Source organism: Cylas formicarius, unplaced genomic scaffold, assembly GCF_029955315.1.
Source record: "Cylas formicarius isolate icCylForm1 unplaced genomic scaffold, icCylForm1.1 PGA_scaffold_4__25_contigs__length_36172078, whole genome shotgun sequence".
Taxonomy (NCBI): Eukaryota; Metazoa; Arthropoda; class Insecta; order Coleoptera; family Brentidae; genus Cylas; species Cylas formicarius.
The window spans coordinates 27,810,307-27,836,120 of record NW_026844334.1 but is presented as its reverse complement, the minus strand read 5'-3'; the positions used below and the strand labels follow the sequence as shown (position 1 = coordinate 27,836,120).

The window sequence follows — 25,814 nt, the reverse complement described above, 5'->3', positions numbered from 1 at the left end:
TTTTATGATAGTTTCTATTAATGAATGAACTATAGAGTTCAAATTTAATATTATTAAAGCAGATTAAAATGCATAGAATTCTTCTCGTATTTTTGGGATGCCTAAAAGATATATGTAGGAACAAATATCTAAACAATGAGAACAAAGCAAGGATACAATACCGGCGCAGTTAGATCTATACTCGAACATATAGCACAGTGGAAATGAAAACAGTAACATCCATGTTAGGACAATCACTATACAACACAGTGAAAAATGAAAACGTGTCAAAATGGGTTAGAATACGAAGAAAATTTTGGAATAACCACGTATACAAAATAAACGACGACCGATTGCCAAAAATAGCAAACAATAATCTACCAGTCAGGAAAAGATCCATCGAAGGACCGCTGTGGATGCTGAACATAGTCCTCAGGAGAGGCTTTACTAGGATAAACAGGCGATAACCTACCATAACGAAAACCATATTGAAAGAAGGAAAAGGTTTTAAATTTCCATCACTAAGTAAGTGTTGCCTACTTAATCTGTTATTTCTGTTCAAAACGTAACTTTGACTTTATGATAATCTCTGGATAGCTTGCTACAGTCTTACAAATATATTATAAAAAAAAACCAAAACCGTTACTCTGATTTCAGAAATATCGTGTTATTTAAATTACGAAGGTAATCCTTTAGATCGACGATAGATAAGTCCGACTTTAATAAGCGAGTGGGCACATGCAATTTTAGTCAATAGGATGCCAAATTGATAAAAGCGTCTCGTCTAATAGAATTACAAACATGTTATCAGTCGATGCCCGTAACTACATTAATTATTTGCGTAGGGAAATTTTAATCGATAATGATTTTGCTTTGATGTATAACGTTCCATGAAAACGTTCGATATTAGCAACTAATGACCAAGCTCGAAAAGTGTACTCCAGCGAATGAAAGAGTTGTTTGATAGACTTCAGGCTTAATGGTCAACTGCAATCGGTACAGCAGTTCAGGACTGGCTTCCATTAAAATTGAAGTTGACGCAATCTGAAAATGATGATGGAATTCGCTAGCGACAACTCGATTTTGAACGCTCCAGAAGATACTTAATTTGATACAGATGCAAATATAGCGATATTAAACAACGCCTAAAATCCGTTCAAGAAAAGAACGCTTAATGTAAAAAAGTTCAGGCAGTTGAGTTTCCGGAAAAACTGCTTATGGCGTATGTATACATACAATACTTACGTTAGTTTTTGATTGTATCCCCTCATTCCAAAAGCATATAATAATAATAATAATAAATAAATAAATAAATAAATAATAAAACAATAATAAAAATACAAAACACTAAAACACAAAAAATTCTAATCGCTGAATCTCAGAAGGAACCCACCCTCCTTTGAATTTTATTTTTTTTTAAATATTAATATGTTTTTTTTCCTTCCACTGCATGAGCTTGTCGAGAGTTTTTTCTGCACTGCAACCTAGACATAATTTTCCAAAATCGAAATTTAAGGAAACAAAACAACATCCTACGTAGAATGATGTCCTGAATCCAACAATGCAAAAAAAATAGGTTGTGCCATTTAAACATCGAAAGTTACTGTCGTTTCCGCTCAAACCATTGTCAAATAATTGGACATTCAGCCTATATTAACCATTCCAACTTTCAAATCGCTATCTCAAGCCGTTTAAATGTTATAGAATGTTCCTTCATTCTTATGTCATCCCGGTAAGGAATAATAAATTTTTTTCAAAAGGAACTTCGTTTCTAATTGGTAAAAGAAATAATTAATAAGATACTGCAAATCATTTGTAATTACAATATTTTAGAAAATAAGCTAAAATAGTCAACACAATGACAACAAAATTTGAGGTTTCGCAAAAAAGATTCTGGAAAGTATGTTTGGGATTGTTTAATGTAACTTTTATCCTCTATATGTTTCTTCAATGAAAAAGCATACCCACTGATTTACTATAAAGATAACAGAACACATTTACAGTGTCTAGGGCAGCAGTTTTACTATTGGAAAATGAATTGTCTATACAATTACTTATACTATATTAAAAGCGTTTTGACACAGTGCAATGGTTTAAATATCCTATAGCATATCTGCTGAATAATCCCAAGAAACTGTTTATGTAGTTTTCTCAAAAGTTACTAACTTCATAGTAGATAAGTAGGTACCTTACCTATGTAAAAATGTATTCAATAACTTTAAAAATTAGATCGAGACACTGACAAGATAAATTAGCCATACTTGAATAACAGTTTTAACAAAAAGTTGTTTACCATGCACTCTAGCATATTGTTAATTTTACCCTGTAATGATTCAAGACTATCATATAAACCAATTCCTACTTAAAGTAAATTTGAAATCATTTGTATATCATGTTGCACACCCCTTAACCTTTGAAATGATTTGGAGATAGACCATACACCTTATGTTAAAACTTCAGTTAAAACTCATACTAATCAAAATCAATATATGCATCATTGTTTTAGGTTAAAAGTATTAGATATGTTAAAGAGGTAATTGCGGCGGATATCAAAAAAATTGTATATTCCATTGGAAATTCTAGAAGGTAAGTATATTGGATATAGGCTTTATTGTTTGTGCTAATATCTTGAATAGCTCACAGTCTGTGGAATCTGATATTTTCCCGAGAACAGAATAGAAAAATGTTAACATACCAATTCTAAAAGTTTACTCAGTCTAGTACTCAGCACAGCCCAAACTGCCTCATCGGCAAAGGCTTCTTTATAGCCCTGAAGATGGTCTTCTATTTGTAAAAAATGATTGCGTGATATTTTTTCTACAGGAGCTTCTTCGTTCCATAACACAAGTGCTGGTGTAGTTAAATTTACAATCAATCTGAAACAAACATATATTTAAAATAGGAACGAGTATTCCTCCAAAAAATATTGTTGTTTAAACCATTGAACAACCAAAAACAACTATGTACCTTAACAGAACATCAAATAAATCAGTCTCCTCCCAGTAGTTCTTAAGCAGGGGCAACAGGTCAGTCTGCAACACTTTAGTCTCACCAAGCTGCCTTCGAATATCGTAATTTTCATCGTCTTTTCTCAAATACCGTATTAGATCTTTAACTGTCTCCAAGGTATTCGCATCGGCATAGTATTTACTAGTTTTCGGATCAAAATAACCCAATGCATTGCAAGCGGCCGCTAAATCAGCCGACAATAAAGAGGACATTCTCTAATTCTTATTGGTTTATTTGCATTCCGCATCAAAAAAAATACTACTTCCGAACTTCTCACTGGTAGCCATTACCTTGATTAAACACATCCGTAACGAAGTTTAAAACTGACTTACAAAGTTGGTACAATAACAATCAATTCAAGGTTATGTTTTGTAGGTCGACAAATTTCGGGCGGGAAATGGATGTTGACGGAATCCGAACTACTTAAATAAGGACGAACGGTCTACCCTACGTTTGAACTACGACTGTAACAAAATACTCTCATTAACCGCTTAAATTTATTTTTAAAACCTAACTATAAAGCCTGGTAGAAGCGATGCAGTGTCCACATATATTTTTAAATGCATTTTTTCTACTGTATCTAATGCCGAATTGCAAGAAATTTGAATTAGCCGTTTTTGCGTGCAGAATAAGTTAGGACTTTTGGACGAAAATAGTCATAAGAGGTTTGTTTTTATAATGTGTTAATAAATAAATGTATATTTATCATAAATACTTTAATGAAAAAAACCATTCATTTGTAGCGACACTTTTTTTAAACTATCGGATACTAACTCTCGGTCATTTGGCTTCCTTCTAAAAAAAAAAACAATAAACGAATCGACGAAAATTACTCAAAAATTTAGATAATATTAAAATAATTATATATCTCTTTTTGTGATTATGGGCTTATATTATGGGTTCATGAGTTATTGTGTGTTTTATGGCTAGGGTGTTAACTTGACTAGTTTGGAGACAAGCTGGATAATAATTAAGCTCTCCAAATATCTAGTTGTTTCTATACTTTGTGTACTATTCACTTAGTTTACAGACTCTACAATCTACAATATTTACCGCAAACATAAGAAAATTATCCCAAATCAACCAGGGTTTTCTTTAGAAACTAGACACAGTATTTGGATAACCTGTGAAGTCTCAAACCAACCAATCCTGTTTGGTTAATTTAGTTCAATATAATAAACATAATAGTTTGTCAGAAATAGTTGATTTATAGGTGAAATACTAGCAATATAGAGGCCTTGCCTAGGCCGATAATCGAGCAACTTGCCAAGCAACTATGAAAAAAAATTTCAGAAAGTCCAGTCAACATATGCATGCGGCGTGTTTTTACCGTAGTAGGGCCACCATAATATCTAACAGCTATATGGGTACAACTTGGATATAAGTGAAAAAAATCACATAAAAGTGATATTATAAATTTCAAAATTGCAAAAAAAACTATGAATTGGAGCAAGTTGCACTTTTGTGGCACTTGCTGTTTCACGTATATCCCGAAGCACAGCATTTACACTTTTTTTGTGCAACCCTTCGTACTGAAACTTTCCCTGCAGCGCTTCCTAATATTATTTCGGGGTCAGCCTTCTGATTGATTCATTTTTTAATGACCAGATTCGCAGAAAAACCAGCAGTTTACAACAAGGCAACACTAAATATAACTTCACTTTTTTAATAAATTGACCAAAAGAATTGGTTAGTTTACAAACTAACCAACGAGTTAGTTAATGTGTACTACTGCGGAAATTAAGTTTACATTTTATCCATTTACTATGTGTAGTTTGTAAATTGTATACTGTTCTGTGGGTATACAAACCAACCAATACAATAAATATGATTTTCCATCAAGACAACCAGACAATTGGATTGTTCCAGCTGGTGTGCAAACTAGCCAAGTTGACGCTTTAACCGTAACATAAGTATATAATGAATACATTTTTGCATATGGTTGGATAAAACACAACTTACAGAGAAACATCAATCTAATGTGAGTTGAGCAAAGTGTTACTTCAAGATGCCAGCTTCGTTAAAGCACCGTCATGAGCCACTTCGGGTTTTCTATTTTGTTGTTTGTCAGTTCTGCTAATCACTTCACACGCCACTCATATGCTGTTTTGCACAAGTTATGTAAGCACTAATACTCATAAAAAAAGTATACTATGAAACACTTCGACAAACTTCTTCAGCTGCTCGCTTATTAAGCACTTGGTAAGCTGCGCTCCTCTTGTGCCTAAAATGTCGTCCGTCACATTTGATGCATAATATACTTTAAGATAATTTTGGGTGCAAAAATTTAAAATTGAAAATTGATGCTTATTCGCCTGCCAATTCGTTTCGAGCTTTCAAGAAATTTTCTATGCGAAAAGCATGGAAATCGTTCTGCAATTATAAACACAGAATAATAAATAACCCGTATTGAAAATTTACGCATTGGCAATTCCATCAAATCGAAAACTCTGTCCCGACGGCCGACTGGGCCCGAATCGTTGTACCTCAACGAAAACGTGAATAATTGAGGTAATATTTGATGAGGAGGGAAAATGGCACGTTAATATCGATGTGCAGAGTTCATCCGGCCAGCATTCCAATTCGAATACATTTCGTGCATCGCTTTTAAAGAAATGATATGATTTTGTTTTGAATTTTGAGAAAAATTGCGTCCTTAAGTAACTAATAATGTTAATGGTTGTACCATCTTGTGAATAAATTCAGATCAGAATATTTGGTGGGTGCTCCTTTTAGAAATGTCCACTCACTGATGGATTAAGAAAGTAAACCTGAATGTACCCATGGTATTAGTACTGTTTAGCAAAAATTTACCAAAAAAACTTTTGGTCGTAGTGAAAGTGTAGTGCAAAACATTTCGATGAACTTCTTCTGTCATATGTTTGTCAAGCGCTCACTCCGCTCGTACCAAATGAAACGTGGGACTATAATGCCGTTGTTCAAAATTTAACAGACAGACAATGGAACAGAGAATGCTTGGAGTGGGGGAGTGGAAGGGAATTAAGAACACGGAAATATCTAACTAAATTATTAATTAGGTAGAAACGAAAATGTAATCTTGCTAGTAGGCATTTTGCTTACTAAAAAGGCAATTTTTACACCTATTTTTCAGGGCCAGTAGCGTTAATGAAAAGTCTATTAACGAAACATATTGATTTACAATTTACTATAAGAAAGACCTCTTCAAGTAATCCGGATATGGGGAAATATGAGTTCTACTTAGAACTTCATATACCAGTTCAACACAAGAGTTTTGAAAGTTTTGAATACGATGGTTCTCTATGATTAAGCTGTAGTACCAGAGTATTGCAAAGAAACCTTTTAGTAACCTGTAGTAATTTTATATTGCTCCAAGAAATATTTAATTTGCTTGTGATTTGCTCTCTGAAATTTAGCATACAATCTAGAGTAAGTCCGAAACTTTTGAAACTGCTACTAAAAGGCAAAGCAGAATTCTTTATAGACTTTTACTTTTTAGAATTAAGTACGAGCATATGTTGAGCGACACAATCGTTAAATCAATTTAAATCACAATTAATACTACTATTTCCAAAACTTCTGTATTCCTACTGGGTCAGTTCTTGTTGAATCAAACTTGCTGACGATTCGCCAATCTTCTTCAGAGCTTAACTGAATCTGGACTGTTTTAGTAAAGCTATGAAGAAGTCAACCAGATGATTTTCGAAACGTCACCAAGTTCGATTCTTGCCACAGTTAAATTAATATGATAGTTCAGAAACTAAAGATCTATTCCGTGAAGATTTTTAAAATATCGGTTATCGTGAGTTGTCTGAGGAGAGGGCGCTCGCACATCGATACATGCTGAGTGCTAAGGATAGATTTAAACCTAGAACTTTCTGCGGCAGGAATGTTAACATGCTACGTTGCCATGTCTTGGTTACATTATTTCTCAGATTAAGAAGAGTACAGTTGAGTGTCATCAGTACAAAGATGATAATAATATACTATTGTAAACCTGAATGTACAAATCGCAAACAAAACTGGACCTATAATACTACTATACTAATACTAATACTACTATACTAATACTAATTGTTGATTCGTTAAATATTACTTTTCGCGTTCTGCGATTTAAAGGGGATAATTTGAATGAAACTAATCCTGTGTACTGAATAAATGAAATGAAAGGCAGTAATTTTGTTATCATCATAAGGCTTAAAGATATCCCCTACTACATTTGCAAGACCGCTTTTACTACTATGACTAGATTGTCTCGGAGGCAAAATACTGCAAACCCTGAGAAATGCTCTTTTTTGCTTGCCCGCTACTTTCTCTAGAATCCGGTTTGCATTTTACGCGAAACAAATGATCTTATAGTTAAAGAATTGAGAAAGCATACCTATGTATTCTCTGTATCTGTAATTGGAGAAAGGTGGTTTACATTGCTGTCTCATCTTCCCTTTCGCATATTCTATAATGTGTCGTTTGGAGTCTATTAAGCAAGCAATGAGCATCCAGAATACCTGTTTGGTTGCGTTCTCATTTGGATAGCTACTTTAATCAATTATAAGATTATTTAACAAATATTAATTGTCGTGCTTCAATAATTTCTTAGACTGTTGCGCATTTTTTAACAGAAAATACCCTAAACGGAACTAAGACTCGTTTTGATTATTCTAGTTACTAACTACACTCTCTTAATATTTTTTTCTTTCAACAGCTTAATGTTAGCTGGTTTAGTCTTTTGATATTTTTTGTCCGAAGAAAATTGGTTATATTGATGGAACAAAACAGGAAGTTTTTATAAGAATGAAATTTTTAAGTCAAAGTGCAATCTTCATTTAAATGGCATAAAAATCGAATTATTCTTATATATCTTTTTCCAACTCTTTGTTGTTCACTTTGTTCGTGCCTAAATAAACTCGTGACTAACATGTTGTCATTTATAAAACTTGGTATTATGTGATAAGAAATAAAAAAAATAAAATTGGGTTGGGTATGTACCTTATAAAATTGATTATAAACAACATTATAAAAAATTAAAAAAATTATAGATACCATCATATTACCCATTTTGGATACGCTGCATAAAATGAATTTAAAAGGAGAGCAATTTAAAATACTAGTCGACTAAATTTGATATGAATTATTGAAGACTAACCTAAACTATCCATCAACAAAATGAAAAGTTCTTACCTTAGATGTTTAACAGTCATGTTGACAAATAGAATGTGAAATGTAGTGGGTCGGTAGTTTATTTTGCGTTTCCTTCTACTGTCACCTCATTTCGCTTCGTTGGTTACTCATTTTAGAGAAGTCGATGTTAAAGAAACACTTTTCCAGATAAGCAGCCTTAAAACTTTTAGTCACAAAAAAAACTCAAAAGTGTTCGGTTCAATTAAAGCCAGCACTTCATTCAAAATTACTTCGCAATTTATTTGGAAAAGTTAGTTTAAAGTTTCTTTATCGGATTCATTTTTTTAAATTGAGATAAAATTTCTATTATTCCGCTGTTCGGTAAAGTATTCAGCTCTATTGTGACGCTCCAATTTTTTAGCGATTTTTATCGGCATGTAATTGGGAACTTAGTTCAAAAAATTGCCAACTTTTGTAAGTTGGAAACGCCATTGACGCCTTTCCTGAAAGAGGTCATTGTTTTCGTATGTCGCAACGAGAAAGATGGATTCGCTACAAATAATTTCTCATTCGTATGCCTTCCTCGGACGCAAAATTGTGGAAACTGCGTGTTTTGTCCCAAACATGTTGGATACTTAATGGGGTGCAATTTTTATTCGTTCGTTATTTGACTTTCCACGTTGTTGTACGCCACCCGAATTCTCAAATCGTGCGCCATCTATATCTCATGTCACTATTTGGGGATATTTTTTATTAAAAATTGCAATTACTTTACTATTATATGAGGTAGCGCAATAGTATGGCTTCCTTATTTATCGCTATTTTGAAAAACATACAATATAAAAATATCTTTTTTAAATTGAATACCCTATATATTTTTGCATGTTGATTGTTTTAAGAACTGTTTATATTGTCTATGGATGCTTGCTTAATATCATTTTTCTCACGATTTTTTCTGTGATCCCATATCCATTAATTGAATGCTTTCTAGGATTAGAAATGGACGTTAATATAGTTCATAGTTAAGTTTGTTTGCTATTTCAAGGTGTATGTTTACTTAATACAGAGTAATTTAAGCTTTTAAAAACTTATTTTTAGCAAATAACAGCCTGATAAAATTGTAGTAAGGCACTTCGAGCTTTCCCCGAATTTTTATCACGAGTTTGGAAGGGATCGGAGGTTTTTGGTAGATTCCAGCCACTCAATTAGGGTTTTTGACATTTGTCAGTTCTGACAGGTACGTCACACGTTCCTCAAAAACTAGTGGTCATAAAAGAAGAAGCACATGAAAAAGCACCCCTCAATTTTCTCACGCAGGATGGCCTCAAACCAATTCTAAGAAAATATAGTATAATGTAATCTTGAATTGAAAGTTTTCGAGATATCTTAAGATGTGCTCATAGTTGTACAACCCCTAATTTTAACAATAGCCCATTATAGAATCTTTACTTTGTTGACAAAAATCTTATTGTATAGTATTACATGTTAAATTTATTATTTATAAAAAGATGTAAAATGCATCCTATTTTGTTTTCTATATTGAAAACAAGCTTATTTTTCCTATGGTATTTTTGTAATTGTTATTGTCTAAATGAAAGAATAAATATTAATTAAATAATATATGACTTAGTTCACAATAATGGTTCACTTCACAGATATACGTACTTCAAAATAAATTTCTTTGTAAATATTAAAAAATCTCAAAAATTTGAAATACCATGAAAAAAAAACAGCAAAATCAATTTTTTTAATTATTGACATACAGGATATCACAAAATGTATCGCAGAAAAATTGATATCGGATGTTATTCTAAAATTCACTTAAATTCTTCAAAATCCTTAGAAAGCTTTGAAGTAAAATAAAAAATTGAAACAAAATTAATGCCATTTACTCACAGTAACTGTTTACTTGTCGACATTGGACTGGGTCAAATGGTTATTTTGTTATTTAGTTTTTATAAGTCAGAGATTTCTCAGTAATTTAAAACACCAAGTATTAAAAATCGAGAATCAGAGTTTTGTGAAAATCTGGAGTATTATATAATAAACTCTTTATAAATATTTTGGTTCACCGTTTATATAAAATTTATTTCAAATTTAAAATACCATACAATAAGTAAAAATCTACATTAACAATTTTGTCAAAAAATTATGTTTTTTATTTATTGTGGACTATTGTTAAAATTATAAGAAAATTTGAGCACCAATATCTAGAAGACTAGATATGACTGAATTGGGCCTCTGAAGACTTTTATTGAGAACTATTACAACACTCAGGACTACAACATACTATAAATATTTTTAAAGTGAAAGAAAGCCATTTTGCATTATTAAGGTTGCGTTTATAAAACTTGCTGCATAAAGTACTATTGTAAGTTAGCAGGATATTAATGCAAAAATATATTTCCATTTCCAATTGAATAAATAGGTTGCTTGTTTTGCTAATAACGATAAAGCAGTTAGGTACAGGGTTATAATGGAACTATTTGAAAAATTAGAGAAAATTTGGAAAGAGTTTAGAAAATCTCCTGTATGAAATAATGGCTTACGCGCATTACTAAACTTTTAGTAATACATTCGAATAAATGAAGCTTCCTTTTCAAAATTATAGACGCGACGGCGACAAATATTTCTTTTTCCCAATAGGTTTACAAAGTTGCGTTAAAATTCATCAACAAAATAGGTATAAGGTATTCTATAATGAAAAATAGGTTTCGATTTTAAGATTGCAACTTTGTTAAACACTATCGTATTATTATTATTTCTTATTACGACTTAAAAAAAATTGTCCAATAAAATGATAGACAAAGATTTTATGGTGTAATATACTATAAGTTTTATAAACGATACTTTAGTTACGAGTTTGGAAGCGATCGGATGTTTTCCACCAATAGTTCTATGTGTTCAGCATTCATCATCTTACTCAGTTAATGCATTTATACGGTTTTGTAAAAATGTGACTTGTCCCGCTGCGCTCAAATCGTGCCTAAACAAACTCGTGGCTAAAGTGTCAGTTATAAAACTTATTGCATAATATTCCAAAAAACCTGTGTCTTTCGAATTTAAGTTCCTGCCTTTTTTTGTCTAGTACTCGAGGTACATACTACGACATGTAGTCGGTACCCGATCATTGTACAAACGCATTTATCTTAATATTATTTATTCATTTCGCTAAGTTAAATCGGTTCGTTCAATTCACAGCTCTACTTTTATAACGCAGTGGCGCATAGAAACCGGAGCTGGTAATTTATGAGAAAACTTTGGAAAATTGTTTAAAATATATGTAGCGTTTGGATGATTATTGCCAAAGTTTTAGATGGCGTCAACTTCGCAAAAATTGTTAATGGTTCGGTTGAGTGATGGTGTCAGTTCAAATTATTAAATGGGAATTCCGATATGTTTATTTCCATCAGCGGTAAGCGAGAATTGGCAATAGGTCGAGTTTTCCGAAACGCCTCGAATGTGTGTTTCAATATAGGTTGATATTCCGAATCAAAATGATTTAGATAAAAACTTAGTCTATAGTTTACCAACTTGGCAAAGATTTATTTTCGCCACATTTATTTTGTAAGATTTCGTGACAAAAAAAATTTTTACAAGAAGATTTAGATCACACATGCTAAATATTTTTAAATTCACCAACGCAATAAGTTTACACGCATTTTGAATTGGAATTTCACAAAATTGCCACCCGAACGTAAATATAGTTTAAATTATTTAAGCAATTCCCACCTACTGAAGTATTTAAAGTATTTAAAATTTGTAACGTCACCGCGTAAGGCAGAACAAAATTTTTTATAAGGAGCAAATGTATGAGACCCAAGTAAATTAATTTTATCAAAAGTCGATAATAATTTTAAATTCATTGAAGTAACCAAAATGTAGGAATTATTTTTGTCATTATTTTTAATATATAAAAATCCTAATTTAACTAGTTATAAATATATTGGGTGTTTGTTCGGCTGTTGTTTCTGCTTCCTAAAAAAAATTGTTAAAAGACAAAAAATATAAATTGTTTATTTTCTTATTAAATTTATTATTTTTTTAATTAATCAAAAATTAACTAATATTGTAGAAGTACTTTATCGATCGCAATTATTTTCAACGAGAGAAGTCTTCCTGTTAGACTTCTCCTCATTTTCGTCCGTTGAAGAACCTAAATTATCCACGCTGATATCTCCCCCGACAGACACATTATGAAAAGGTGCCGCGAAATCATATTGGCAAAAACCACGGCAGTCTTGCTGGGTCTCACGTGCCATTTAAATATTCTGTCTACAGTCTAATAATCTTCAATGAAACGGTTTAAACATGACAAGAATTCGTAATTTTCCGCATTCACCCGATCGCGAAATTGGTAAAAAGTTATTGTGCATTTTTAGATAAACGCCATTGGTCATCCATACCATGTGAGCGATGACAATAATGCAAACAATAGAAAAACATTTGATAGTACAAATATGCCCAAAAGGAATTTCACCATTGTTTGCTTTGCTCGGATGTAGCGGAAATTCTATACGCAACATTGGGAGATTTCAGTAGTACATGTATCTTACAAAATCGACGCAATTCTTCATGAAAATTCGCCCGAAAAATTTTTTTCGTTAAAGTTATCTGACAGTGAGTAAGCAAATTGAAGTTACACGGTAAAGCTGGATTTAAACTAAGTAAGTTTTGTTTTCCATTTCCGGAGAAATAGAGACGGAACGTTGTGTTATTCTCTTCGATGACAATTAAAAATACATTATGACTTTTTCAACATAAAACTTAATTTACAAAAAATATAATATTTATTTTTCTGCGGGAACCTGTGGTTAAAATACGAAACGTTGGTTTCCATACGGATATTTACTAGATGTATTGTTTATTCTTTTGTGGGTTTTAATTGCTTCTTTTTTTTTCTCTCCTCGTTTCTTAGTGCTGCATTTTCTGACAGGTTTCTCATCTATACAGACTATCTCTTCCCTGCATTTTCTTTTTGCAATTGATATTAATTTCCTATAATATACGTAAAAATTCAAATTTGTTTTCTTTAGTACCCTACTCCTAAGTGTTGTTGACCAAGTTTCGGTGCCACATAATAAGGTTTTAACTACATATCAAGATATTGTTTTCCTTAGTTGCTAGTTTTTCTGCTAAATTGTTTGACTTTCTAGAGGAACATTTTGCACTCGCAATTCCAAATCAACTTCTTAAAATTATTCAGCTGCACCTATCATTCTCACCAAATAAGCGTTGCACTATTGTATTGGGTTCATTTTGATATGGTACCACGTAACAGCTTCACTGTCATTTATTGAGTCAAAATACGCTTACTTGCTTTTTTGAATTCAAAAAAATCTGGTTCTGCTGAATACGCGAGAATCTCCTTTACCGTATTTAAAATAAAAAATGATCGACTGCCTTCGGTGGCAGAGAACGTAAAAAGAGTTGGCGGGTTATTTGTCACATTTTTAATTAAAAATGCCGCGCGTTCACATCGAATATGAGAAATGGTCTCGCCAATTTTATCAGCCTTTCGAAATTGTTTAAAATGTGCGATAAAACCGACACTAGTCGAATACGATCCGTCGACAAAAATTTTATTTTGTGGTTAGCGGATCGTAGAAGAATGCATATCGACTTCTTTGATATTGGCCAATCTACGGCGTGAACAGGATTAAAACAACCATGAAAACCAGAATGATGCCTTTTCATTCAATCCAGGATTTTTGGACAAGACTTGGACATTTAATAAAGGAACGTCTAAAAAAAAGCTGGCAAGACGATTCCCTACAAACAGTTCGGAAAAAATATAGTGAAGGAGTTCGCTATATAATTTTACGTGCTAGCCCTAAAAATGGCTCTGTGGAGTACGCCAGACTTATTTTTAAATCTGGCTGCAAATCGGGGGAATAGCATGATCAATGAACAGTGAAAATTTTAAAAGGTGATTTATATTTCCTTTTTATGGGACAAGTGGACTTTTTCAAACCTATAAACAGCGATAATTATATCCACGGAGACTGTCATTTGCTCAATACTAATTTGTTTGGGAAAGAACTAACTTATGTATTTTTTTTTTATATTAAAAGGTGATTCAATCAACAGATGTTGCCCAATCTTTGTGAACCTTCATTAAAAATAATACATAATGGATCGTATCAATGTGTCCACATTGAGCCAATACTTAATCAAAGTTGGATCAAGCAGTCTCTAGTCCAGTTTAATGAAAGGTCAGCTATGAATGTTAGTGAAACAACACTTGCCAGAAAAACTGCACAGATAGTTCTTAAGTTTTTTCTTTAAATATGACATTATTTCAAAATACAATCTTTTAAGAATTGACAATTTAATGCGATATAGATGGTGTGGTCAAACTGTAAATGGTATTATGGTGCCAATAATATTGCGTTTATGGACTGAAGCACTTGCTCAAGTAAAATAATGATAATACTTCTAAAAATAGAAGAACTATTGTAGGCACACAGACCGGCTGATAAGCGAGGCTTGGGAAAGAGAAAATTTGATCGATGCCTCTAATATTCACCCAGTTGTTGTTTTCCTTCTTTTCAAAAATAAACACATCTAATTGATATTTGTCTCCTGCAATATATTTGATGCGTTCTATTTCATCAGTTTGTATAAATACACCACTGCACCAAGTTGCTATAATCTCATTATAACAAAATAGTAATATGTACTAAGTTAAAGAAATTGACTGTGAATGATCGCTTTATGACCGTGTCACTAGTAGTTTCTACCATTATTCTCGATTTGTTAAAATCGGAACACATCGAAAAATGTTAGCAATATAGCTAAGGCATAGGGATCATTTTTGATTATGTCACTACACGTGACGTAACTGCACAACTGCTCTTACTGTATAGCTCATTTGTATTTATTGGTACGTTCAGAAGATAACTGAAAAAATTACAACTTTTCTTTTTGCCTATCCTCTTTAATAAACTTGATAGGTGGGTGTCAAAATATAAATGAAAACCTTGTACATACAGATGAGGGCTTTTAATTCTACCTTAAGTACATTTAATTAGGTTATTATTATATAGAACGGCGCATAAAAAATGTTATGCACGAGCAACGTTCATTTTCTTATTGATTTCGCTGCTCAATATTAAAATGTTTTTGAGCTTCAGAATCGACGACGCCGACGACAACGGCATTGACAAAGCGCCCGCATTGCAACGCCAATTTCGAACGAAAAATGACGTTTAATCCTTGGTAATTATCATACATTAACATTAACATTAACATAGGATTATCCCAATCCCCAGGGATAAGTTTCCCCGAAACGACTCCAAATTTATATATTAGTATTAATATTTATTTTATATCACTCTGAGGTGCTTCATTTTAAGAAAACAGGTATTCGTCATCATCATCTTTACTGGACTGACTAGGTTTATGTGTGTAAAATTTCCAGAAATATATTCTCGGAACATATTTCCGGAAATATTTCCTGAAACGTTGGAAACATATGAAATATTAAAAAATAACAAAAATGAGAATATTTATTTATAACAATCATAATAAAGCACCGCAAAAAAAAAGCAAAACACAGAGTGACTATCCATGATACAAATAAATGGTTATTCTTTAAAAAAATAAACAAAAATAAGGTGACATTTGTTTTTAAAAATCGGAAATAAAAATTGATCTACCACCTTTTTCTATATCCTTTAGTTTTGATTGTGGGAAACACAAAGCAATTTTGCGTCTCTCTCATTGGTAATTCTCTTTCTCTTTTTTGACCGAACAATGATTATAAACGTTCAAACTGCCAAATTACAAAAATTAAAATTCTTGAAGCTCCTTATGATAATAAAGATGATAAACACAGTCCTTTCCACCTGGAGAGTGGGTTATCAAAACTTCTTCCATATGAGGTTTTTTCCAAAAAACTTATCACTTCTAGAACGGTTAATCCTATTCCATCTATTATTTCTTGAACTTTTTTATTGAGTTTATTTTTAGATACATTAATTAATTAATTTTTTCTTTTTTGTGAACAACCTCCAACAATTTGGATTTTTCTTTGTCGACAGATGAGAAAAAGGCAACATTGTTCTGAATTATAATTTTAATATCACAAAATACTTTTACTGCAAAGTGAATTTTTAACCATTTTCTAATAGGTTCAAAAATAGCAATTGCTTTGGAAATTTGAACCCAAAATCCTTAGCATTTTTATCAATCATTTGTGTTGCTTCTTCGCTAACTGTAACTTCTTGTAAACTGAGCCTAGTATTGTATAAACTTTTTAAACTGGTCAAAATAGAAGTCAAAATAGAGTTTTTATGGGCACCTGCGTTTGGCTTCACATGTTTGTTTGTTTTGTTCTTAAAAGTTCATACAGAGTTTGTTGTCTTCACTCCTTCTGCAATAACTGTAGCCTTATCGATTAGAGTCGATGAGACCATGCAAAAGGCGATGATATGAACCAAGTTACATATTTTTTGTATTATCTGAAACTAGGAAGTTGTTTGGTCTGTGTTTTCAGTCAGTTGGATGTTTGCTTTTCTCACTTTTTTCTATTTAAGTTAGTGAAATGCTAATTCTGCTTTTTATTTCTTAGCAATGGTCTGCCTGGTTAAAGAAAAGTAAATGCTTTTACTATAGGTCTATCTTTCTTGGTGGTTCTTAAATTGTATAAGTTTGTCCCAAGAAATTAAAGTAAACGTTTTTCCTTTATTTTATTTTATTCACAGCACCCAACAAATAATCTACGATACTTCCTGGGACAGCTGATCGTGCTAGCTGTAAAAGTTGTGCTTGGCGGTTGTTGTGGTGGTATTTCTGGAACTGGCCGTTCTGATTTAGAGTGGACTTATCACTCAAATGCTTTTATTTACCAACATTGTCACTGTCGCTTGGTGAGGCATTTTATTCTTTGTCATGCGACATAATTTTTGTTGTGATTTGATTAACACAGATGTTACAAAATTTACTTCAATATACCTTCATCCTGGAAACATTTTTAAAATACATTTTACTGCAATACATTCACTGCTAAATATTGTCTCCCTTAGAAATGCAATACTTCACAAAAATGTCTTGTTTTCCCCATTTTAACATTACCTAAAAATCGATACTATAAAAAAAATCAAAAATAAACTTCCAAATCTAACAAAAATTACAATACACAACGTGCAATGTATAAAAATATTTTATAGTAATGCGGCATTCACATTCTTGGTTTAACAAATAATACGATGTCGATCAGGGTTTCCCCTACGAATTTGGGACTTCCTCTTCCTTAGTGAATTTTGAGACTCACCATGTTCGCTATATGTGTTTGTAAGAATTGATCTATAGTAAGTTTAGTGATTATATGGTTAAAAAATATGGCAAATATATTAATAAACATCGGGTTTGAATGAATGACAAAATTTAAGTTTCTTTTAAATTTCCAATATTTCCGAGATACGTTCGAAAATTTTGAAAATGTTTCCAACGGAAATTTTCATTTAACTAATCAGGTTAAGCCAGATTATGTTCTTTAATATTTTGAAATACAGGAGTATGTATATAATTTGCAGTTCAGCTTTAAAAAGGTAATGAAAGAAATTATTTAAAACATGAAAAATTTCAATAGCAATATTAAAGTTCGTGATGGTTCAAAAAAAAAAACCAAACGACAACGCATATCTTTTTTTTTAATTTAGGGCAACTGGTGAAAAATAAAGTCGAAAACAGAAATTTTTATTTTTTTCAGTTTTTGCGACATATTTTCGCAAATACCAAAGACAACTTAAATCTTTTAGTAGATTATTATCGGGCTTATCAACACGCAACAGTTCCGAAATTTGGAGCTACCCTCTCACCGTCTCCGAGAATCCAATCATCAGACTCGAATTTGAAATACTTGGTACACATTTTCCACTACTTCTAAAATATCTCCAGTTGCCCAAATATATTTCAATCAATGAGTCACTAGTATGTCACAAATAATTATTGTAGTTTACTTTTGTCTTGAGGTATTGTATTTTAAAATTTGTTTGTATCTCATTGATGGAATGGTAATCTGCAACCACTAATCTTTTTTTGTTCATCGTAGAGGCAGCTTTTCACCTGCCTTTCCGGATTATGTTTTTTGCCACATCAATAAGAAAATTCGCGTTTCTTTTTTTATTAATTAACCAAAAAAACAAGGCGACTTAAGGTGAATGACTTCAGTTAGGCGCTATGTCAATATCTCAACAGCACCTGCATATCTTAGAATGAGATTTAAAACAATTTCTACCTCGGCTTTGATAATATAATTTTTAGTTATAACTGATATTTATGTGTTTCATATATTATGTGTTTATTATATTTTTTATAGATTCAAGTATTTTTGTTATTATTATTATATCTCAGGCCTCAACAGTTAACTAATTAGATCAATAGCATTGTTCTTTGTTGTATTGTTGTGTATGAACATTAATAGAACTTAAAACTGAAAAAAGCAACAAAACAATCCAGTGAAACTTTTGATTTAATAATTTTATTTATCTTTTGAAATATTCCGAGATTATTTACTTTATTTAATTTAAACTTCTGTTTGTCTGTATGGACATAACGACCGCATTTTATATGGTCGAAAATCGAAAAGAAAAAAAAGTAGGTAATTTCATATGCCGCCGATTTTAATACAAAGGGGGGAAAATAATGAAAAAACCAACATATCCGGTAAGTTTCTTCAAAGAGAGAATCGCGAGGTTCCGGAAAAAATAATTAAAATTTCTTTGAATGATAACCGCTTTCCTTTGAAACTGGAGACTGGGCCGACAGAGCGGAATCTTCTATGACAAAAGAACGCTGCTGAATCGAGAAGATAATTGATACTGTACAGGTTTTGAATATAAAAATAATCCGCTGAAAGAAATGAAACTATAAAATCTCTTCCTATGGAACGGGTTATTTTATTTACGATATTTAGGAAATTGTTTTAGAGTGTTCCCAACTATGAAAAGTCAATTAAGCGCGGGATGATGAAATATCTAGAATTTTCTGGATAACCGGGCCTCGAGGTTCAGTCAGGAAGACAATGGACCTATAACGATGTGAACCTCAACCCCGGAATGCTGGAGATTAAAACGGTCCTTTCATATGAGTAATTTTCGTAGATAATGACCAGCTGATGACATTCGCTCGATTCTAAAGTTTTGCGCGGTCGGACGACCGAAGAATTTATTTTCTCTCTTTTTCAAAACTAGATCATCGTTCGATATGAGTTCCAGTTCTTGTCGATCGAGCACAAAGTCCAATGCGTATATACAGGGAATCGATGATGAAGGCGCGAAAATATTTTTATGTTAAGACGAAAAAACTCTCAGCTTGTGTGGAAACGATATCAAGTTCGATATTTTAAACGTAACTTTGCATACTTTTTTACAGCATTCCATTTTCAACCATATATTGCATTGCGTAAATCAAGTTGCCATAAGCATTTATTTTTATTTGTTTATTCAGTAAGTAATCAATAGAATGGAGTTCCAATGAAAGATTGCAATATTTGATATATAAAAATGCAATTAAATAAACCATTCGACAAAACAATATTAAAAATTAAATGCCATACGCTACTTATAAGAAGAACCATAGATAAACTAACTGCACCAAATTATTCAACTGGATAATTCCAATAAGTCAATATTCTACGGATTTTCTAGAGAATACAATGGTTTTAATCTATGGTACGTGGCTTTGGAAACACAACTGGACTTCTCTTTCTATGAATAAAATATGGGTTAACTAAAATAATTTACGAAAATAGCTCACAATTGTCAATTTTAAAATTCAATATTAAGAATGAACTGTCCTTCCAAGTATATAGAACTAAATTCATATAGGTAACTAACATTGAATACGTATTATACAAAAAATTCACAATTTTCTTTTGCTCTTTTTCAACTAGGAGTTTATGAACTGTGTACTGGAGAAGAAAAAAATGGAAAATTGGTTTGAACGAACGTCGGGAACAGCTATGGGTTCTCCACTATCACCAGTCATGGTGAATATAATCGAGAAAAAAGCTCTCGACACCTTCCATCTAAAACCAATGGAAACGCTAGGTCGGTTATACTTTTCTTATTTGGCCTCACGGTCAAGAATCCCTACTTGATTTTCTTAGACATTTAAACTCTATAGTCTTAACATACGTTTTACCATGGAATAAAAATAATCTTCTTTTCTTAGATATTCTTATCAATAGAAAATCAGACCTAACGTTATAACATAATAACATAATAATTTCCACATTAGAGATATTAACCGTTCCATCACAAAATACACTTCACCACAACCTTCCAAAGACAAAGAAAGCAACCCCCTTGCCACTGTTATCCGTTATTACATTCAAAACATCATTGACCACATCTCAAAAGTTGTTAAAAAATGTAACGTCAAAATCAGATTTGCCACTTATCCAAATATCTCGCAACATCTTCAGGAGTTTACATATGCGGCAAAGAATGCATTGAAGAGAACAGACGAACAATATCAACTCGGCTCAAGGGTCATAAAAGAACCTTAAGACTAAGACAAATAAACTCATCAGCAGTTGCGGAACATATTCACGAAATCTGGAGTTTATAGAAATCTATAAGCAACCAAACAATCTTAACCGCGACTCAGGTCTTTACCTGTCACCAATATGAGAATCAATCAGTTGAGACAATGCCCTTCCTTTTGCTCTGGCCCCCTCAAACAATATATATGCAGGTACAGAGCAAAATGCGAGGGCGTTTCAATTAAGCTGTGAAAAAGCTAAACGTTAGCAAGTTTGATTCAACAACGCAGGAGGAATCAAGAAGTTTTGTAAATAGTATATTATGGTATTTTTGAATTCTTCGGCTTTGGGTATAGTATAGTTTAACTGAGATATGGTTAGTTAAATTATTTCAAACCATAAGTTTTAGCTATTGCCTACCCTAATTGATACAGAAAAATGCATGAATATAAAGGTGCTATAATATATACGAGGTTCAATTTACGAATTCATTTTTGATACTCATCTATTTAGAGACAGACTGTACAATATAAAGTAATCTAATGTGATGTAATATCTTCAAACCCCTTATATTTCAAGAATCGATGTCAGGTGTAAATAATGCACAACTTTGTTTTTGCTAAATTAAAATTAGGATTCAGTTTAATTCACCAACAGAACTAGATGTTTGCCCACGCTATTTCCTCAGAATCAATAACGACGAAATACCTATCGTTATCAAAAAAGTATCGGAATCTTGGATGCGAAGGAAATAAAAGACAATAAACTCACTAAACGAAAGATCATGTTATCAACCCCGAAAGGAAAACTAATTATTTTTCCATTTGATCCGAAAATTGCGTGTTGTACAAGTATGGTGACGACGGAATCGGGACAGCTTTCACTTCCATTTTCTTCCAATTCCGCTTTTCTTATCAGTATGTACCAGATGACCTGGCAGCGTTTTGATTTCGCCAACCCTCCTAGGATCAGAACGGCCGGAAATTATCGATCTATCCGAAATTAAGAAAGCGCCAAATATTTATTGACTTTTCTACAATATGTTAACCATTTTCTGTCCGATTTTGTTGAATTTTTTAAATGAATGGCAAATTTTGCATCAACTAGATTAAAATTGTGAAGTCCAGTGGCGTGTTGGGAATAGTCTATGAAATAGTATTGTCAAAGATATGTCCGCCACTGACTTTTTTGCAATTTGTGTTCTCTACTTTGAATAAGTCCACAAGTTGCACTTGTTTGGCTCTTGAGTTTTTTATGAATAATTATTGACAATGAACTCAGATCTACAAAAAGAAAAATATTGAAATTGACCACCTTAAGCTCTTTCTTAAACATAATTGGACACCCCGTATCATGAAAACCAAGCATTTTCGGGTCTATGTGTATATGTAGTTCTTTCTATTTTTCGGATAACTAATCTAACGCAGCTCATATTTTTTAAAATGCCCTGTATAAATAAACAATTATTCTCTTGACATCATTCCTATTTAGAGTAAGCATTGGATTCTATTTGTGTCCTGTTTTTATATTTGATATTTTCCTTTTTGCAAAAATAGGCTTGTTTGCAGCATTCCCTTTTTCAGTTTTTTTTTTTAAATTTGATCATTTTATCATTGAAGCGTACTTGAAAATTGTAAGCTATTAGTTTATTCCATTTTGAAAATATTTTAGTTTTGGTTAGTTTTAGTTAGTTCAAAGGCACTAAAACGATGTAAAACGTCGACGGATTGGTGACATCATTCCTTACAATATTGTTGTTTATTTATTTATTGATTGTTGTTTAGTTTTGGTAATGTATTCACTTGAAGTAGGGTTTATAGAGGTAGATTCCTCAAATTTACCAAAAGTTAACATTTTTATCGTAATGGACTATTTTAATCAAAATAAAGACTTTATAAATCCGGATATGCGAGAATTAAAATTGAAGAGGTAAGTAAGAGCTATAGTAAAGGAATATGACTAAAAGCTTTTAATTCCAAAGTTATCTAACTTTTGCAGTGTTATCTTTTAGACTTGGAAAGAAAACAAATACGCAAGCTTGAGAAACAGTAGCCAGTTTTTTACTTTTAAATGGAACACCCCGTATATTTTGTGTTGTGGCGAAAGATCCTTTCCTCCCGATTTCAAAAATATATAGATTGTTGATATTTGGATAAGCCGTTCTAGAATTATTTAAGTATAAATTTTTGATTAACTAAACAGATGTTGACCAAGGCCAGGCGTTCTGCAAATTGAACCCTCATTTAGGAAAATGGGTTACTCAGAGTAAGAAAAGCTTCAAGTAGTCTGTGTTTTTTATTTCAATAAGTATTAATTAACCATTAATACTAAAAATTCTAACGAACATAATCTCAACAACTACCAACGATAATAAAACCGATAACGACAATTAAACAAACAATAATGAAAATATAACGTGAAGTAATTACCTATGTGTTTTCTATATATCCATATTTATGATGAATCGCATTCAAAATAAAGTATAGATGATCTCTATTGAACATTAATATTTTTTGTTCAATTCTTTGGCTAAATATATTTTGAGGCTTGTCGTAGTATACTCGGTTTTTAAAAAATCCCAATAGGAAAATATGTATAGGGTTTAAATCCGGACTATTAGCCGTCCACTGAATTGTGCCATGTCTGACTATCCATTTAGGTATTCAGTAACTGGATCGGTATTGTGGGATATTGTTATCAAACCAGTTTAATGTACTGGTATTGGTATTGGTATTTTTCATGTTATTTTGAATTAAAACTAAATATGGATTGCCCGTCAGATATCCATCAAGGAAAATCGGACCCATAATTTGGTTGGCCAGCATGCCATACCACACAGCCACTGATCTACGACCCTGTATTTTTACTGATTTAATTTTTTGTGGGTTTTCATTTGACCAATAATCAGTATAAATAGTAAAAATAACTTTTCTTGACAATATTGTAACCGTTCAATTTTATTTCCTTTAGATAAGCCTTGAACTGGAATTAATTTGTAGGGGTGGTATGTATTTATAATATTTTAAGGTGAACTGAATCTTGTAATAAAATTTTCAATTGTACGGCAACAAATGAGATTAAACTTTCTAGATTTTCTAAAAAGTTATATGCCTTCAAAAGACAGCAAAATATTCACGTCGTCATCTTCATTTCTTACAACGGTTCTCTTTTTCCGACTGGTACTTTTGGTTATGAATTTCCGGAGAATGCGGTTGATTGTGTCAGTTGAATAAAAAAGACGAAGCTTTTCTTCTTCGGCGTAACCCATTTTCCTAACCGAATGTTACCATTTAAAGGACGCGACTCAATATCTCAGACTGATCGCCTTGCCAACTCGATCAACATCTGTATAGTTAATCAAAAATTTAAATAATTCAAGAACGGATTATCAACAATCTATATATTTTTGAAATGAGCAGCGTGACAAAGCTCATCAGTGTTATTTATACCTGTCCAATGTTTTATATTACTCAACCAGGAAATCTGCTTACGACTGGCCTATCCAGCCCTCGATTTTTCCTTGTAAGATTAACTGCGGTGATTTTGTACTTTGCCACTCTGAGTATGTGGCCGGGATAGCTAATTTTATGTTTTTTTAATTAATTGAAAAAGCTCTCTCTCTAAGCCAGCTTTTCTAAGAACCTCCTGATTGCGAACACTCATGAGCTTCGGGGCATTCTTCTTCCACATTTCGAATGCCTCTAGCCTATTGATTGACGATGTTTTTAGGATTCAAGGTTCAATGCCATAAAGTAATATCGACCATACATAATACTGCATCATTCTATATCGAATCTTAAAACGAAAGCTACTGATTAGAGGGGTAGGATTTGAACTTAATAAATGATTGTCTTGCCTGTTGGATTCGCATTTTATTTCTCGTTGTGGATCCCATGCATCATTTATAGCAACTCCAAGACATTATGATGATTTGACCTGCAATATATTCCGGGATATCATCCGTCCGTCCGACAGGAATCCTGCATCCGACTGGAATACTGCAGAAGTTTCGGCAAGATCTCACTTGGCATCTTCAATGCTCGCGCTCAAAAAAAAAAACACTTTCGAACACCTGAATACGAGAGACGACGCTCCGCGCCGCGAATTGTCGCGTTGTTAATTTCGTCCGATCGTAGTTGCGATGTCCCCGTTGAGTGCTGCGTATCGCTCTGTCGTTTGATTATCGTTCTCCACGCATATTCAGGTCTTCGAAATGTTTTTGGAGCGCGAGCATTGAAGATGCCAAATGAGATCTTGGCGAAACGTCTGCAGTATTCCAGCCAGATGCAGGATTCCTGTCGGAGTTCAACAAACGAACGGATTATATCCCGGAATATTTTGCGGGTTAAATCATTTAAATATCTTGGAATTGCTATAAACCATTCATGGGATCCACAACGAGAATTAAAATGCTAATCCAACAGGCAAGACATATAGAATGATGCAGTGTTATGTATGGTCTATATTACTTTATGTCATGGAACCTTGAATCCTAAAAACATCGTCAATCAATAGGCTAGAGGCATTCCAAATGTGGAAGAAGAATGCTCCGAATTTCATGGGTGTTCGCAATCAGGAGGTTCTTAGGCGTAGAGAGAGCTTTTTGAAGTAATTAAAAAAACATAAAATTAGCTATCTCGGCCACGTACTCAAAGTGGCAAAGTACAAAATTACCGCAGTTAATCTTACAAGGAAAGATCGAGGGATGGAGAGGTCGGTCGTAAGCAGATTTCCTGGTTGAGTAATATAAAACTTTGGTCAGGCATAAATAACACTGATGAGCTTAGTCACGCTGCTCATTTCAAAAATATATAGATTGTTGATAATCCGTTCTTGAATTATTTAAGTTTAAATTTTTAATTAACTATACAGATGTTGATCGAGTTAGCAAGGCGATCAGTCTGAGATATTGAGTCGCGTACTTGAAATGGTTAGGAAAATGGGTTATGTCGAAGAAGAAAAGCTTCAAGTAGTACGTCTTTTTTATTCAACTGACACAATCAACCTCATTATCCGGAAATTTAATGAAACCAAAAGTACCAGTCGAAAAAAGAGAACCGTTGTAAGAAATTAAATTAAATTAATTAAATTAAATTAAAACAAATTAATTCCAGTTCAAGGCTTATCTAAAAGAATTAAAAATCAACGGTTAAAACATTGTCAAGAAAAGTTATTTTTATTGATAAAGCAACCTCCACGACGGCAGATGTTTAATCGGAAAAATAAGCATTATGGG

At 32.5% G+C, this 25,814-nt stretch overlaps 1 protein-coding gene and 1 long non-coding RNA gene across 3 annotated transcripts in view; one reads left to right on the top strand and one right to left on the bottom strand.

Moving 5' to 3' along the window:
• Nucleotides 1-3,381, bottom strand: part of LOC132700724 (protein timeless homolog) — a 277,802-nt gene extending 274,421 nt beyond the window's left edge. For both annotated transcript variants that reach the window (XM_060668230.1, XM_060668231.1), the window contains exons 1-2: nucleotides 2,947-3,381; nucleotides 2,675-2,855 (exon numbers count right to left, since the gene is read on the bottom strand). In XM_060668230.1, the coding sequence (XP_060524213.1) occupies nucleotides 2,675-2,855; nucleotides 2,947-3,200 (435 nt within the window). In that variant the 5' untranslated portion in view covers nucleotides 3,201-3,381. The remainder of the gene's footprint in view (nucleotides 1-2,674; nucleotides 2,856-2,946) is intronic.
• Nucleotides 998-3,470, top strand: LOC132700726 (uncharacterized). The gene is made up of 3 exons (XR_009618679.1): nucleotides 998-1,201; nucleotides 2,486-2,565; nucleotides 3,364-3,470. It is a non-coding gene; the product is annotated as an uncharacterized LOC132700726 (long non-coding RNA).
• Nucleotides 3,471-25,814: the final 22,344 nt, after the last annotated feature.